At 43.7% G+C, this 18,398-nt stretch overlaps 1 protein-coding gene across 2 annotated transcripts in view; it reads right to left on the bottom strand.

Moving 5' to 3' along the window:
* Nucleotides 1-18,398, bottom strand: part of SUFU (SUFU negative regulator of hedgehog signaling) — a 94,395-nt gene that overhangs the window by 51,460 nt on the left and 24,537 nt on the right. For both annotated transcript variants that reach the window (XM_059821125.1, XM_059821126.1), the window contains exon 3: nt 16,048-16,184. In XM_059821125.1, coding sequence (XP_059677108.1) covers nt 16,048-16,184 — 137 coding nt within the window. The remainder of the gene's footprint in view (nt 1-16,047; nt 16,185-18,398) is intronic.

Below are 18,398 nucleotides of genomic sequence, written 5' to 3'. Positions count from 1 at the left end.
AACACATTTTTTAATATTTCGTCTGGCTTTGTTAAAAAAAAGGTAATCTGGCAATCTGTCACAAATAAGATTTGATGCTCTTTTTCAGTACCATTTTGCAGACTGAACAGCTAGAATTAATTGAGAGAAACTAAGAGCAGACGCAGAGTCCAACACTGAAATGTATTAGCTGTATTTTTCAGAGCTACTTAATATATTTCTAACTAGCTTAATAATGGATATAAGCAAGCATGCAAAGATGTAGCTATAATGAAGCTAAACACGAAAATCATGTCTAAAAATCTCAAAGTAATACTGTTATTGCAACTCATTACATAGACGCAAATTAAAAAAAAAAGTATAAAGACTTCATTCAGACTCATTTGCCAGCCACATCAAATTAAGATAACCCAGAGATAATCAAATTAATGCTAAATTCAGTCTGTCTGCTTAGTTTCCTAACCTACAAAGGACTGCACACAATGGATTGGTAAAGAGGAAAAACAATTGTGATATAATCTGTGGGGCCCACTGGCAGTTAGATTATAATTTCATTTTCAACTCAAGATGAACATGTTTTAAGAACATACAAGTAGAATCCAAGCCATGATATATTTGCATTACATTAAAAAATGCTTTTCTTCCCTGTTTTTCAGTTCAGTTTTGCTGTCCCTTATCTCCTGTCTGGGAAACAGGAACTGCCCCAGCCCGGGCACTCCAAAGAGGTGCAAATTCACACGGTGCTGCTGCCTGCTGCAGACATGCAGCATAGACAAGATGCCTTAAGAAGAATTAAATCCCTGGAGTACAATTAAACAATAGCTCCACTACAGGGATTCAAATTGGGCTTTTAGAAACAAGGGGCCTAGGCAAAAGGTTCTTTAAAAAAAAAATAGCATGGAAAAAAACAGATTATCAATACTGTAAGGACTGCTTGACCTCCAAGGTTTGACGACAGTTTCAGAAAACCGAAGCGTGATGCAGATTTTTTTAAAAAAATTGATCAGCAGGTTAAAAATACAAAGTTGATTACTGCACAGCTCCAGGTCGTTAAGTCTGGAAAATTAACGAGTGTCTCAAAAGAGCCCCAGCAATTTATGCAAGCATATATAAACTTACTTGATCATTTAAGTCCCCTGGACTGAAAGCCTGATGAAGGGGCCAGAATTGGGCCCTCCCATGCCTCCCCAGGATCCATCACCAGCAGAACAATGTGATTCCTCACTCCTCTGTGCCCTGCTCAGAGCCCTAACTCACCCCAACTGGCAGTGGGATGGTGGAAAATGTGTCTCCCTGCACTGCAGCTTCTGCCGATGGTGTTACAAATGCTGCTTTTCTTATCACAAAGTAGATGCCAGACACCTGGATGCCTTATGTGACATTGGGGAGTGTAGTATTTTAGCCAAAAAACAAAGGCTAAAATGCTATCGTACAATAACCAATTTGGTTCTGGGCCTCCTTTACCTCTCGTGTTTTCCAGGACATTTCTTTCCATCCCTTACACATCTGCGTGTCTGGCTTGCTCCTTCTCCCTGCCCATCTACAATTTCCATGACTGCAGCCTCTGAGAATTTCTCACGCAGGCTCCCAGCAAGTGACTCCCGTGCCCAGGGCACGCTCCCACCCTCTGCGAGCAGTGGGCCCCCTGTCCTCTCCCTGACTCCCTACAGCCTGCTCCGCCAGCCACCTCCTCCCACGCTTCCTCTCCTCCCCACAACTTCATTCAGCTCCTCCACATCTGCTCCTTACAGCCTTCTTCAGCCCTCACAGTCAGCAGAGGCAGGAGCTGGCACATCCAGAAGGCTTGGCACCCCCTCGGCATAAGCGCTGCCCGGGGCAGGACGCATCTCCCGCCTCGCTTTTGCAACAACACAGTTCTCGCCTATCTACAAATTTATCTGCATGGCTCCCTCCCACAGGGAGGGAAGGCTGGAGGAAGGCACGGCAGCATGAAAGGACTTACCGGGAGTTGCTGAATAAGGCAGAGAAAGAAAAGGAACACAGATGCGAGTTGTTCATTCGCGGCCCCATAAAACTCTCCTGCTCCAAGCCCTTGCTCCTCTACACCCTGTCACTCAGACCAAACGCCCTTGGGTGCTGCAGGGCTGGGCTGCTTTCACCTCTTCCAACAGGCAAGTGGGACAACCTCCCCCTTACTCCCTCCATCCCCAGCCAAGCAACCGCAGGGGAGCAGGAGTGATGCACTTGCCAAACCCCGAGCTCCAGGCCAGGCGAGGGACCCTTCCCACCTCTGTCCAGCTGCGCTGCCACCAGCTTTCTGCATCCTTCACCTGAACAAGATGCATTTTACAGCTCCCCTTCAAAGGATGGTATTTATGTCTTCAATAGTTTCAGAAACTGAATAGCCTCAGGATGGGGTGGAGGCCCAGGAGCAAGAAAGGATGTTATACAGCAGGATCTCCTGTCAGATAAGGACTCAGCTCAAAATAGGTATTTAATGACAGTTTATTTACAGATTATGTGGTCCCACGTGGCCAATTTAAAGAGATACTTGCCTTTCATTTAAAAACCCTATCCTGTGTTCTGGCACATGAAAGCCTGACTGTTTTATGGTTACCTAAACGTTTCCCAGCCAGGTGCAACTAGAACAAAGACTTGTACTCACAGCATTTAGCAACCTTTAGGCGTCCTCAGCGAGGGAAGAGAACTGCAGCAGGAGAGAAAACCTTTTTTTCTTGTTGTTGGACCTCGTACATACTTACGCACGTGCAAGCCACCAAGAAGGATGGATGCTTAGATGGACACAGGAGCACCATAAGACTGTACAGTCACTTGTGATCTTCCCCTAGATATCTGAGACATTTCTGTTGAAGACCCTTTAAGGAGCTTGAAAGGGAAGTGAAGGCACTATCCTTCTCTGAAGGACCCAAAGAAGATGCAAGCAGCTTCTTTTAATATCCTTCACAGCCCAGACATCTGACAGAAAGACTGCACCAGGGTATCCCTTTTAGCAAAAATTACTCAAGAAAGGGAAGACGGTCTGCGAGAAAACACCTACAGAGTTATCACATCGTAATCTCTTCAGAAAAGTTATCTAGTTACTTAGGCATTAGTTCTGGGGCTTATAATGGACAGGAAGGGCAGGGGTCTCTGAGAGCGCACTGTAGCATTTTTCTCAGTGGTTGATTATTTTCTCTTAAATTTTCAGGAATTTAAAGCTTGCACAGGCCAAACTTTTGTTTTACTTTGGTAAAGCAGAAGGCTGAAGGGCAGGAAACAGAGGAACTTCGTATTCACACATATTTGTGTAAAATATTAGTTACGTGTTGAGCTCTACCAACCCATTACAGTAGTGCAAGAGAAACACACAAATTTAGTCCGTTTATGGTTCAAATGCAAAATGACCAGCCTGTTTATGGAGCACCTTTTGAAACACCATCCCAAGTGTTCCCAGGTTATTTCTTTAAGGCCCTGATTTTAAAACAAAAAGCAGGAGAGTCCACTTTCCACAGGCTCTGGGCTGCTTGCAGTCTCCGAATACACTCTCCCAGTTTCTCTTCCCCACCAAGAACAAAACACTTCCCCTGCTGTGCCCATTTGCTGCCTCCTGGCTGAGCAGGCTGCTGTAAAGGATCTTTGCAACTGAGTCTGTCAGAAGATGGTCTGTAATGAGCTCCACATACTGCCGCTCTCGCTCTCACAGGCAGAGTGCAGAGTGGATTAGGCAGAAAGCACAGTTTGAACACCACTTGCTGCACAGATCTTCAATAGAAAGTGTAAGAAGGCAGATATGTAACAGTGAACCCAACTTCCATCTCAGTCCACTCTTATCTGCAGTTTCATCTAATGTGAGCTTGGCAGCTGCCAAGGGAAAAGCCAGTCCTTTCCACGAGGCGACTCAGTATGTGTAACCTTCAAACTCTCCTCTGTGCATCCCAAACAATTGCACACAGGCAGCAAGAGAAGATGCTCCTATAACTGCAGAACAATCCCTCTGTGTTGTGGCTTTCAGCTCCTGGATAGGAGGAGGCAACACTATTCTGTGCAGAAGCCTCTAACTATTACAGTGGCTGATTCCGTTTCCCAGAAAAGGCTGGGTAGGACAAAGACCTCATATATAAGATGCCAAAGGACCTCACACCAGCAGAAGGGGGAGTTTTCTGCCTTCCCCGAGCTGTTTCCTTTGTCTTGCATTCCTCCTTCAGTACAGGGGACAGAGCTTTTGTCCGAGGCTGGGCTGACCATGCGCAGCTTCTCCCCCGCTTCCTTACCCTAGGAGTCAGAGATGCTCTTCTTAACATGGCTTGCTAGTCCCCAGCATGTGGGCTCCTTCTCACCCTGCTGCAGCAGGGAGGCTCCGGGTAGGATGGAGAATAGGCTTGCTGCAGAGAGCTCAGCTCCCCTCCACTTTGGGCAGAAAACATAGCAAGATCAGTTCTGATCTTGAACTGCAGCCGCTCAGGATAAACTCCTGCTAGGGGCCAGCATTCAAGCGTCCCAGGGCGTGGGGCCTGCTGGCTGTCCTCCTATACTGATTCGGCTGTTGCGGCAGCCTTGCACCGAGATGCATCATATAGCTTCCTCTGGGTCTCCATGCCCGTACCTTTCCTCCCTCTCCCAGTGGCAGCCCACATGCAGTATGAAGGCTAAAACAACTTACGCATTTATAAATGCAACCATACATCAGATTTACAAGTGTTGCTGCTTTGTCCATCCCTGACATTTGGGAGCAGCCTCAGGGCACATGGGCTGATGCAAAGCACAGCAAGAAGATGGGTCTTCCCCCCTGCCTTCCCCCCCCCCCCTTCCCCCCCCCCCTTTTTTTTTTTCTTTTTTTTTTTTTTGTTTAAATAAACCAAGTGAATGAACTGTATTGAACAGCTGAAAAGCAACAAGCCAAGTTCAGTTCTCAGGCAGGAACAGGACATGAGTTGACAGAATTAAAAGGGACAGCATCATTTGAAACCTAGCCAACTCAAACTGGGCCTAAACCTACTTTATCTAAATTGCAGTAGCAGCTAAAAACAAGCCTCCTCTTTCAGGCAGTGTTGAGATCCCTCGCTTACTGCCTAGAAATACTATGCAATCAGTAAAGCAGTCTGGGGAAGACAGCTTTCTTTTTATTTCAACAAAGTCTTTTATAAGGAACAAAGACTTTCTGTGCCTCTGCTCCTGGCACAAAGTCTCTCCGTGCTTTAGTGTCAACCTACCCTTTGGGGCTGGAAAAGGTCAGAGACCTGTTCTCAGCTGAGAGCTAGCAGTCGGAGAGACAATAGTGGCTTCCATGACAAGGCACAGGAAATACCCAGCCTGACCCACAAGTCCAGACAAACTGCAGGAGAGAAAAAAAGCCCAAAATCCATGACGTTAGGGAGGTAGAGAAGAAAAGGCTTTCATTTATATTACATAGCTAGCTCACTGACTACATAAGCCATAGACTTTTCCTTCCCCAAGTCGAATGAGAGTACAGGTGTCCTTGGAAACTCCGGGGTTACCAGTCATGCTTTCCTACTGCTGAACTGCAGACTGGGAGGAAGCTTGGAGGAGCCTCATGCGCAGTCCAGGTTTACACCACCAATGCTGACGAAGCAACAGGCAATCTCCCACAGCAGTGCTGTTGGTCCCCCCTTCTCCAGTTCCTGAGAAAGTGTCCAGCACTTTTTAAAACCCAGCCAGAGGGTTGCAGGGGCTTTTCTATCACTGCAGCAAAAGGAATTTAATGGAGAAGAGATTCTCCGGTGTGGCACAATGTCCTAGCAAGTCCCAAGCAAAGGCCAGGAAGATGCTACCCACCAAAACTGGCAAGAGCGCAGTAACTGCCAGCTTGTCGTGTCAGCAGCTGAAGAAGTGACAGTGCTCCAAGGCAAAGGGCAGGACTGAGCCTGACGCTGGGGTGCCTCCAGTATTGCAAAGGGGGAGCACCCTGCCTATTCTGAACAGAAAGAGAAGTGAAGTTAATTTAGTCAGTCAAAATCTAAGGTCATGCAACTCCATTTACGCTGCCAGGAAGAAGAGAATAGGGGCACACCACCCACGTGATGGCATAACAGCACTCAGCAGCATTCACAGCTGTATTTCTGCTCTATGCCCTCAGCTAGTTTACCACCCATACCTGAAACCACTCTGCCCGAGGCAGGACTCGCACAGAGGAAGGACAGGCCACCAGGTGCGTGCTAGTTCACAGCCGGGGAAGCCTCAGCCACAGCCCTGGCCACCGCAAAGTTCCTCTCTAACGACTGGCAAGCCGCTTACTTCCCCCTGAGCCTCGGCACACAGCGACAAAATGGAACCGGGTGTGTTTCCCTGCCTCACAAGTGAGGATAAAAGCACTGGACTCTGAAGGTCCCTAAAATTACAGTCATACAAACAGACAAATAATATTAAGCTTTGCAAGCCTGCAGAGAGGAACTGCATTAACTTCATCTAGGGAACCCAGAAGCACCTCTGCATGCTGACCCACGTGCCAGTCTCAGTGTCCCCAGTGCCAAGACCTGTTGCCTCCCTCCTTTCCAAGTGAAAGGCTCCGTCCACCAAAGAACATGGATGTTGCAGACAGTCAATATTGCTATGCTTATTCCCTCCAGATCCCTGCTAGGGCTTGGTAAGACTATCTTAACATTAAAAGCAGGCACTGGAAGTTTACAGTTTCTTTGAGAGAAGGAAAAGAGCAGCTATAATAATGCCTTTCAATGAGCTCTGCTGGACCAAACCCAGAACAGCCACAGAAAAAAACAAAACGGATTAGAGAAAAAAGTTTGATGCCAAAGACTAAACAGCAACAAGGCTACTTGAGACTTGCCTGAGAGTTGCTATGTCAGGAAAGCAGATAGGTAACTAGCTGCCCCATCCTTCAAAAACACTCAAAGAAAAAACGTATAAAGCCACACTGCAACACTAACGTCTCTCCTCTGAGAGCTCAGATACACGATTAAACCACTGTGGGTTACAAGTGCGCGCACAGGCTGGGGCTGGCATGGGGCAAGCTGTCATCTCTTGTGCTGCAAGAGGAAGGTTTTCCTGCAACTGGCACTGCCTCATGTGTCAGCTAATGGGCACACGCTCACAAAGTGAGCAGAGCTGCTATAGCAGGATGAGCCTCATTTGGTGGGACACGCAACAGGTATCGGGCATCCAGCTTTGGGCAGGGCAATCAGATAGTGCCAGCAGGCAAGTTTCAACCCTTGAGCATCCTAGGCAGTAACAGCAACAAGATGGTAAGAGTAAAACTGGTCCCAGCTTCAATGTTTTCTCTACACAACCCTGGGACAGTATTTCAAGAGAAGATGCATATATGTGCCTACAAAACGTCTCCTCTTAGAATCACCCTTTCTGCAGACAAAACCGTTTTTCTCTTCAGTGTTGTCTCTCTAATTGACAGCTTTGCAGACAGATGCTTCTCTCTAGAATACTAGCAGTGCTGCATAAGCTTTATTTGTGATCTACAGGGGAGAGTAAAAAGGGCCAGGTCCATCTGTAACCAGCACTTTGCTGCAATGACTATCAGGACAATTTACAAGAGTTGCATTTCGCAATTCCCACCCCAACAACTTCAGAGCCTCTAGCCAGCTTTGGGGGATGCCAGCAACAGGTCAGGGCTCAATAGCTGCCTGTCGTGCCCAGCACGTCAGCCAACCACTCTGCACTCAAGCAACCGGTTTGTTTTATCAGCCAGCACGTCATTTGGTACCAGCCCCAGCACGTACGTCCCAGCTGGAAGCTCGGGGTTGTGACAAGGCTGGCTTAGGAGATGGGGGGGAAGGGATGGGAAATACTGGGGAGGTGAGCTCATAGGCAGCAGTACGGGGAGAAGTGGATTTATTGGGGCAGTGTGGGACATAGAGGGGCTAGCACACAGAGACGTAAAAGACCAGCCTTCATCTGTGCTGCTGCTCACAGAACAGCTTGTTTTATGGGAAACGTCTAAGAGGAATTAGGCTAAAACCCAATCAATTTCTCATGGACCACTGAATAACTATCAGATGATGAGAGCTTTTGGCCATGACAAACTTGGGTTAAATTGGAACCAGTGACTTAATGTTTCCATACCCCTTTGCAGAATAAAGGCACGCAGTCTGCACGCTTGGTTGAGTCCTGTTCACCTACGGCAAATGACAGGCCAGGAGACTATTTTATAAACTTCACTGTGCTACAGTTTCAGTGTTTGCGCGACAGAGCTTACTACATACAGGTTCTGTTGAAATGAAGTTGATGTTGATTTATATTTCTTTGTGGAGCTAAAAACCACAGTTAATCCCCCCATTTTTAATCTAAAATCCTGGAATACTACAGAGAAGCCAGGGCCAGCTCTACACTGGAAACTGGTCAATATTACAAACAGATGATAGAAAAAAAAAAAATATATTTTACAGAGCTATAGCAACCAGAAGAGAACAATAAATCAGCCTGGGGTTGAAAAAAAAAAATAAAGGCATAGTCAGGGAAAAATATATATGAATTACTGGGAGATTTTATTTGGCTTTAGTCATCCTACTTGGAAGAAATAAACACTGTTTTACAAACAAGCTAGACAAGCCTCATTTGTATTCAAGGAAGCAAGGAGAGTTTGTTTTGGGTTTGGTTTTTTTTTCTTTTTTTTTTTTTTTTTTTCTTTTTACACACAGAAATTAGCCTGTGTCAAGAATGTTTGAAAACATGTTGGCAAGAAAAGAGTCGCTGAGGCTACTACACTGAAGCTTTCTGGACTCCAGAAGATCCGAAGATGAGGTCTAGTGGTTACACCAGGGCAGCAGGTGTCAAGGTATCCGCCAGCTTAATGGCTGCAGGTCTGTGACCCCAGTCAAATCACTTAATCCCACTGAGTCCCATTTTCAGCGTAAAAGTTATACTGCCTGTCAAATGCAAAGTGCCTCTGTGTCTCAGACTAAACTAACTTGAATCAGATGAAAACTGCTGAATAAGAGTGCATCTACACCTGCAGTCCTTACAACTCCTGTAATCACCCTTGTTTAAAAAAGGGGGAAACTGCAGCACACAGAGTTGGCATAATGGCCCCACACTGATGCACTGGGCCAATGCGCACATAGGCAGGGACAGTGTATGCATTTCCTCAAACTACAGACAAGCTGTCAGACAATAATTTCTACCTGAAGAAAGTATGACATGTCAGAAATAACTAAGGAAGGCTAGACATCATACCTCATTTTGGGCTTGCTTTTCAGCCTGGCTGCCGAAGGCTTGTGCGGCTGTGCTGCCTTGGGCACTTGCAGGCATCAGTCAGAACCATCCTCCCTTCTAATAACTTTGGGAAATTAGCCTGCAGGCTTGAATCATGACAGAGAAGGACAGAAGCTCATGGATACTAAGTTCCTGCAGGTTTCACAGAAATAATAAAAGGACAAGAGAAGATATTTCATACTTTATCCTCTGAAAAGGGAATCCCTCAGCATGACAGTGCAGAGGGGGCAGACATACCAAGAGAGGTGTTTGTGGGGAAAAAAACCCTCAACACAATAAATCAGCTATAGCTAATTTGGGTCATTGTTTTGACACGTTATCAACATGTATAACTGGTTGTATACCTGCTGGAATTAGTTCTGTCCAACACACTTTTCAAAAGTGTAATAAATTTTCTAAGGAATAATTCATGTAAGTGTCTCCTGAAGTAATCAGCTGAAATCTACATTAAATCGCCACCCACAAATTGCATCTTGCATGCTTACGCTTTTTCTTGTACATTTTGTTACTACTGTTTTACAGTCCCCAAGACACAAACAGCTTCCTACTACTGACTAGTCAACGGTTAAATATTAGAAGTTAAAATTTAAATTAGCTGAGGCTTCAAAACTCACATTTAAATATCTTTTAGGGCACTAGTAATCAGGAGACTATGAAAAAAGATAGATTATGTATTTATGGAACTATAGAAAATTATGTTTAGAAGACCTGAAGAGGACACCTAGTCAGTCAAGACACATTCATAATATAAAGGAGACTAAGAAGTCTCCTGCTCTGCCCTCACCCAAAGAAAGGATCAACTCTTCCTGACAAATATCCTTGAAGAATAGTTTGACTTGTTCTCAAAGGTATGCAGCAATGGGGAATCTGCGACCATTGCAGTGCTTCGCCGCACTTATCATTTGAAAGTTTTTCCTACTGACAAACTCTAAGCCTACCTTACAGAAATTTTAGTCGTGATAGGCCTCTCATATCCCCAGTAGGCACATGGAAAATTTATTACTTTATTCCCTACAGCAACCTTTTGCATATTTGAAGACTGTTCTCACATCTTCCTTCCATCTTCTCTTCCCTAGACTAAACAAATGTAACTCTTTTGATCATTCCTCCACAGGTTATATTTTCTGGACCTTTGGGTCATTCTTATTGCTCTCCTCCAGACTCTCTCCAACTGGGATGCATCTGACTTGAAATCTTTTGCCCCAAATGTGATACAATGCTCTCCCTTTCCCTTCAAGGTGTTGCCAGCAGTGTAGGACCCTATCATATGGCAATATACAGAACGCTTCTATTTATACATCAGAATAATTTCACTTCTACCTCTCAGCTTGAAGAGAGTGTTGGTTTAGGTATAGCTCATTGGTGATAGTAACTCCAAATCGTTTTCTTCTCCTTTCAGAACTGCCACCTCTCCCAACTAATAATTGTGCGTTGGATTATTCCTGTGTAAGCACAGGACTTCGCACTTGTTGCCCCTCCCTGACCTTCCTGCACATGGGTAATTCAGACCATTTCCACAATTTGCCAACGTTCTGAACTGCAGCCCTCTGCGCCATAGTGCTTTGCTGTGTGTGCAGATTTCATCAGAATACTCTGCATTTCATCATCCTGGTCAATACCAAATTGCATGAGCCCTAGGACAGATTTGAGAGGAATCCAAGGTCCACACATCTTTTGTGGTTGATGACTACACGTTGACAATTACTCAGAATCTAAATATCCAACCAGTACTGCATCCCTCTAATTTTTATCAAGATTGTATTTCCTCAGCTCGCTCACATACCTGTTGGAAGGGGCAATGTCAAAAGTCTCACTAGTATCAAGGTAACCAACATTCACTGCTTCCCATGGTGACTATGACTTCGTCACAATTAGTTTGTTCCTGCTAAATCCATGCTGGAATGTCCATTATTCCCTGGATGCCTTCTAGATGGTGTTTTTCCTAGGCATTTCTTAAGACCTGAAGTCTGATTGACCCGTTGGAAACCACAGGTTTTTGCATTTTTGGGGTTTGTTTTGGTTTTGTTGGGGTTTTTTTGGGGGGTGGGCGGGTAAAGAACAGCATTTGCCATTTTCCAGCCTCCTAAACGCTACCCGTCTCCCCTGCAATGGCGGGGGCTCAGATTGCTCAGGCTGATGTGTTCTGGGGTAAATGTTACCAAGCTCAGCCTACCTGCAAACCTCTAATTCACAGACTTCGTCTTAATACTTCTGAAGCTAGTTTCACTACCTAGTTCTCCACTACAATTCATGCATTGGTGAGAATATAACCATGACATATGCTATACCATTATCTTTAGGCTCTATACATGATGAGTTTTTCCTGACAGTTTCTCCAAACCTCAACCTTACAGTTGCAGCTGTTTTCTTTCAGGCCAAGAAACATGGTAGCAGCAAGAACTCATACACACAACACATTTGCTTCCATGCTACATCAGTACATTGCCCTCATGATGTATATCAGGCAGGCCCTTGAGAACAACCTAACTTTACCTTAGAGAGAAAAAAAATGCAGATCTTAATTTCAGGAAAACACAAACCATAACCTCTCCATACTGATCAAGCGTCGCAATACTGCAGTACCTAAAGAGTTAATTATTGTAACAAGCCCTGGATAAGCTTTCCATAGGAATAGCATTTCTTCCTCCTTGTTTGAATTGAAGTATAAATTTGTTCTAGTATGAGATATTCCCAGTATATCCACGAACCATGACAAGCTAAGGTCACTGAATTGTGCAAAGTTTCATTTTCAAGGTTTGCAGGTTTGTTATTTTTAGTTTTTTTAAAAAAACAAGGCTGGGATTTGTGGTCATGGTCAAACAGTGATAAAATTAAGAACAGATAAAGCCGCAAATACAACTTTTTTGAGACTTGCAAGCTTGGTTTTGTTGAAGGAGGGGAAATAGTGCTATTTAATCAAAAGCACAAAGCATCAAGTGTTTGTTACAGTGAGCAGGAAAGCCAAGACTCAAAGAGGTCTGAAATTCAATGCAGAAGACTGCTTTTCTAAAGCACAACCACAGAGCAGGAGTGATGGAAACAAAGGAATGTAACATTAATTTGCCTAGAAGTGTTTGTTACAAAAATACATCACCTGCAATGAGATATGCTTTGCAGCTGCAATACACAGTAATAATATTTAGGACAGCAGTAGCTGCTAGATGAGTGTCCAACTCAGTCATCACCATCTGAAAGTGCTCAAGCTCAGCAGGAGTATAACCATACCTTACTCTCCCCCAACTTCAACCAGACCCAGCAAAGCACATCTATGATAACCAAAAAGTTGGCTTGTTATTCAAGAGATAAGAATTTAGCTCTTAGCATAGCTTTCAAAGTAAACAATCCTTTGACATGCTAAAGCGCTTGGAGCCTATCCAAAAAGTTCCTGCCAGTTTCTTTTTTTTTTTTTCCTTGCTTCTTGTTCAGAATGGATTCATAAGCATTACTCAAGTTGTTTCGGTTCATCAAATGTTTTTAAGGCTATTTTGGAGTATTAAAGAGACTCCACAGAATTTTAAACAACTGAAGAGGACAACATTAAGGTACATACACTAGAGTCAAACGCTTACCATTGTTGTATTTGACAAATGCTCCAAATGGTATAGTCAATGAACTTGACTTTCATCATGTAAAACAACCCTGTCATGCCACAGTCTGCTAATGCCCAATGGGCTTCAGAAGAACCGCCCCTTCAAGTACTTCACAGTTTAAAAACTTTTAACACCTGACCAGAGAAGTCCTGTAAAAGACCAAGGAAAAAAGATGATGGCAGAAGCTCACTTGGCTTTGCAGAGTGGCCATGTTAGACTGAGGGAAATCCCACTAGGCAGAACAAAAATAACACTGCCCAGCACTGGGTGCCTGATCACCCAGGGGTGACACGAGGGAGAACATGGGAATTGCTCTGGAGACTGCCAGCCTGAGAGGGGGCAGCTCATGGGAGTAAAGCAAAGCAAAGCGGGACACATCAGTTGTCCAGGTGAACTGGGGACTCTGCAGAGCAACGGAGTGAGCGAGCTTTTGCTAAATTAGAAAATGTCTGCATCTAGCTATGGTCAACTGGTATTGCCCCGAGAGATCAAGAAGAAACATGATAGTCTGCCCCGTTACAAGTCTTACTTTTAAATGCATCATCTTCTCAGGATTAAACTGCTGTCTATGAGTAACCAGAAGACTTTAGCGTGAGAAAATTCTTATTCAAAACAGACAAGTGATAAACGAGTTTGTACTAAAAAAAAAACAAAACAAAAAAACCTACAGCCCGATCACTAGCTGCAACAGCATACAGTTTCCTTTATACAGGGCAAGGCACGGTTGGTAGCCGTCAGTGACGGCACACAGCTGCTTGCTGAAGGGCATGAAGCTGTAGGGAAAAAACCAAAAATCCAACTCTTCTGTGCTATTTTAAGGGGCCTCTGGAGGTCTCTCATCCAGCCTCCTATTTGAAGTGGAGCCATCACCCAGTGCTAGATCAGGGCCGTTGAAGATTTGTTGAGCTAAGTCCTGAAAGCATTCAGGAACAGAGACCTACCAACTCTCTGATAAACTATTCCCTGTGCTTTGCCACCCTCCTTGTGAGCAAGTTTTCCCTGAAGCCCTTCCAGAACCTCCCATACTGCAAGTCAGAGCTGTAGCCCCTTGTTATATTATCTAGGGCTTGACACCACAATCTTGTAACTACCCTCCCAACAGCTGTAGGCTCCTGTTAGATCACCCTGCACCTTCTCTTCACAGGCTAAACCAGCCGCTCCCACCAGCTCTCCTCATAGCTCACATGCTCTAGGACCCTGACCACTCTGGACTCTCTCCGTTTTCTCAGCATCTCTTAAACTGGAGGGCCCAAAACAGAACACTATTTTAAGAGAGGCCCCCCCAGTGCCTTGCAGAAGAGGTAATAACGTCCCTCAATCTGCTGCTCATGCTCTTCCTAAGGTAACCCAGTCTATTGCATGATGAGCATAGTGTTGGCTCATACTCAATTTCACATTCAAAGAAGTCAATTTATGATTCGTACAAGGGGTTTTTTAATAACATAAATTGAGAGCTAAACACCCAGAGACTAGAACCCATTAACGTATATTTGGGCAGTGCCTTTAAAGAGTCACGGTGGATAGAAAATCAAAACCAGCATGGATAAGCTGAGGATAATACTGAAGGCCCTTAGAAGTTCACATCAGACTGATATGCATCGCACAACTGCTCTTTCCAGTCTAAAAGCAGTTCATTTGCTTTCAGGTCAGAAAGATGAGACTGCATTGGTGCAGGAAACCAAACAAGGAAAGTTTCTGCCTGGAGTGCCATCTTAATCACTGAGACGTTTGTCCTAAAGTACCCTTCCAAATCCCATTTCGCTCTGCAGATCTCCCCTCACCCATGGAAAAGGTGAGACAAACAAGCAACTGCTATAGAGAGGTTGCTTGATGTGCAAATAGAAGGCACTTAAATTACTGTATTAAAGAGACTGTTACGAGGACCTACACTGGACTAGAAAATTTAAAAGGCTCCAGAAGGGGTCTTATATGTAAGATAAGTTAACTATCTAACATATTGTATGTTATTTTGTATCTAAGAAGGAGACTTTAGAGTCAGATGTTTTCTTTGGACCCTGCAGCCAATACATAGAAAATGTGATTATGAATTCACCACTTCATGGTCAGTATCAAAAAGCTACTGTACAATACAATTTAGGCAGGACAGGAACCTCAAATAATGGCAAAAAATGATGACAGTCATGTGGATTTAGATGCTTAAGAGTAGCAAAAGCGAGCCCAAATTTGGATGGCAACTGGGGAAGATAGCTACACAACAAAGGTTACAAAAAAAATGCTTATGTCACTTCAAACTGCAACAAGAGACGCTCCCAATATGAAGAGAAGTGATCACCTGTGCTGGCATTGGTCTCTGCCAGTCAACATTTAGAAGAAATAGCCCACAAGAGTTGCCACTGCTTCAGAGATTTGTCACTGAGGTCACCAGAGCAATCCTGTTTTCACACAGACCTTTTCCCTTTGAGACTCAGCCAGCTGACTGAAAACCAGCAATAGAATCAGAAGTTACTAAGCAATTTATTAACTAGTAGAGCAAGTACCAAATGTAACAAATTCAATAATCATTGATTTAGAAGGTACTTTACCTGTAAAGGACCTCAAACTAGGTGAAAAAAAGTTCTTCACATATTTTCATCTAGATCTTGTGATGCTGGAGGGTGCCTTTCAAATACACTATGCACTCAACCCTTCCATGGGTCTTCACGTGCTGACAATACAAACTAATATTCAATCTACCAGTATAAACAGAATCCGGGAAGAGTAATGCAAGAGGATGTTTTGTAGGCACTCTGGTTCCCAATTTTCTGGCAAGTCTACATCCACATTAATGATTCCCAATTGTTAATTCCTTAGCTCTCCCAGCCTTGGCATCCCTTACGACTTTTACATTTTCTCATCTCAGCAACCCCTTGTTTACATATGTTGCTGCTGCTCAACTGTATAGACCATAGGAAGAGACTTGCTTGTGAAGGAACTGCAACTGTTTTGGAAGTTACAGCCCTTCTGCTGAGACGTGAGACCTTATCATATGGGTGCTTCTCAGCCATTTCAGGGTAAGCAAATGAGGTTTTCTTACTGAGAGAGTGTGAAACCAGCAACGCAGGAGAGCATCAAAGAGCCACTGAGGGGGCTTTCTATGGTTACTAACCGTTCTGTATCATCAGCTTTTCCACACTAGGGATTTGGAGCTACCTGGGAAGAAGTTGGGTTTTGTCCCCAGCAAGCTGGGCTGATGGAAGGAACACACTCTTGGTTTCCCACACAAAGAAAATTCTCAAGATTTGATTGAGCACTGATGTAACAGATGCGGCCCTTCAGAATGAAAGCCGCAAAAAGCGAGGCAGCATATTTAACCCTGCAGTACCTGACTGGAAGACGTATCTCGCTAAGCCTTGCATTAATTCTGCTGGCCAGGTGGGTGGTGCCGATTCCCCCGTTTCTCTCTTTAGCCGAAATGTCAACTCAAATCCAAAACCACTTGGTCCATCTGTTCCTGTAAACCTGGAGGGAATCAAAAATGAAAAGTCACAACATACTCCTTGTAACCAGAGCAGGCTGCAAAATTAGGACCATGGAAAAAGGATGAGTGTTCTCCTCATAGAAAAGGTAAGTTTAGAAATCTCTTAGTTCAGCCTACTCTAGCTCGAATAGCAAAACATTGTTAGGTTAGTTGATGTGATACAATTTAAAAGATAACTATCATAGTACTGTTTTCAGTCAGAATAACAGAGTCTTGGAACCATGACTTCTTTCCTGAGACCAGTGGGATTTTCAGCATCCTGAATTTGTTTTTAAAACATCGTTGTAAGTTTTGCACCGATAGCTGCCCTGATTGTATTTGCTTAAATGGGAACACCCAATAAAGTGCACAACAGAAAATAATGTTATTCCACCCTTGTGAATTCAAATTTCTACACATTGAGAAGTGGAATGCAAGTAGTTTCTGGGTTGAAGCAGCTGAGTTTTTGACAGCACACAATTTCTGTGTTGTGGATGGTCACAGGGTGGGGGGGGAGGAGGGAAATAAGAAGATGCAACCAGAAAGTTAATAACCTCTCACACAATGCACTAATTCTTATTTTGCTCCACTATATGCTTGCACACATTCTCCTTGTGTATCTAGGAGGACAATAGTGGAAAAGCACTGAATGACAACTACTGCTGAAGAAGCAGTAGTTTGGCCATTTCCCCATTTGACAGAGATTAGTGCCAATTTATCTGGTTTGGTCAGATAGGGTCTACACAGTAGACTAAAGTCATATTAGAAGTATCAAGGCTATAACAAAAAGGAGCAAATAAAGGATATCCCCATACTACCCTTTGCTTCACAAAACTAGTTCTTGAGACTCCTGTATTTTACACTTAGACATATGGGAAAGTTCCTGTTCCAAGTCCCCAACAACTAAAAATGCCACATTTGCCTGTGAAAAAATGAGAAGCCTCATGGACAAATATATAAGCTCGCAAACTTAAAAGCAAGTTGGGGACATCCATGTCCTTTCTACCACTGCCTTCACATCCCTCACTTGTTTGCTGTGGCTGTTCCACAAAGGCAGAGGAAAGAAAGAAGGATTTACACTGAGCATAAAGACACCCCACAGAAGCTTTCATAAACCAGTATCATTCTGCAAGTTCAAATCTCCAACACCTGCAGCCATTGGCAAATTCTCTGGAGAAACTCTGCAAATGTCTTGGATGCTGGTACCTTGCTAGCACACATGAAACATACAATGCACAAAGCATTAACATTGTGCTATTTCTAAAAACAGCCAAACAGAGCAGTCAGGAGAGTGGTAAGAGCACTTCCCATTTGAAAAACACAGCTCACCAGCAGCACAGTGACCAGTTCCAGGTGTTGGATGGATTGTTCCCATAGAAAGCAGTTTGGTTTGAAGCAGAAACACTTTATAGAGACGCTGCCTAATGACAAGTGTTAAAAGCGATTGAACTTAAGCATCGATGCAACTCCTTCATCATGCAATGTAACTTTATTTGAGGATTCTTCAAGGGAAGTCTGATTGTGGTAGACCTTCAAATGATGTAACAAAAGTAGCTAAGAAATGCACCCAAAGGCAGAACAAACTATGGGACAGCCCAAAGAGATAACAACAACTGTGACTGAAAACAGGAGAGCATGTATTAAAAGTCATTCAGACGTCTACAATAAAGGGGAATAAACGATATATATATTTCATCATATATTTCATTAGCATAAAAATATACAAGCATGTCCATTTTTGTTTCCTTCCATATTATCCTCAACAAAGAATTTGAGAATTATATACTACCGAAGCAAATTCTCCATGAACAGAGCAGATAATGCATTTCAGAATGGTCAACTGGTACATATACAACCTCTTTTAGGAAACAAATGTACCTTTAAGCAACAAGTCAAATAATTACATTTGGTTCTTAAACAAAGCCAAGAGCTCACTGAATAACCAGCCAGCCAGCGAGCAGAATCTGGATGTGCAGCAAAACCTGTGTTCTGCAATCATACATGCAGGTCCACCAAAAAGATTGGTAATAGCCTCACAAATGTGAGGTTGTACTTTGTACATTCAGCACCCCTGTAGTGTTTTATTAGTTTCACATATCATATAGCAAAGGAAAAACAGAAATATTTCTTAAAGGGAGAAACAGAAACACTTCAAAGTGGGTAGTTTTCAAGGATTGATTCCAGGAAAAAGCATACACCAGAAACTGAAACACATT

This window comes from Gavia stellata, chromosome 9, assembly GCF_030936135.1.
Source record: "Gavia stellata isolate bGavSte3 chromosome 9, bGavSte3.hap2, whole genome shotgun sequence".
In the NCBI taxonomy this organism is placed as follows: domain Eukaryota; kingdom Metazoa; phylum Chordata; class Aves; order Gaviiformes; family Gaviidae; genus Gavia; species Gavia stellata.
The sequence above is the reverse complement of the archived record's forward strand: the minus strand, read 5'-3'. Positions and strand labels throughout refer to the sequence as shown.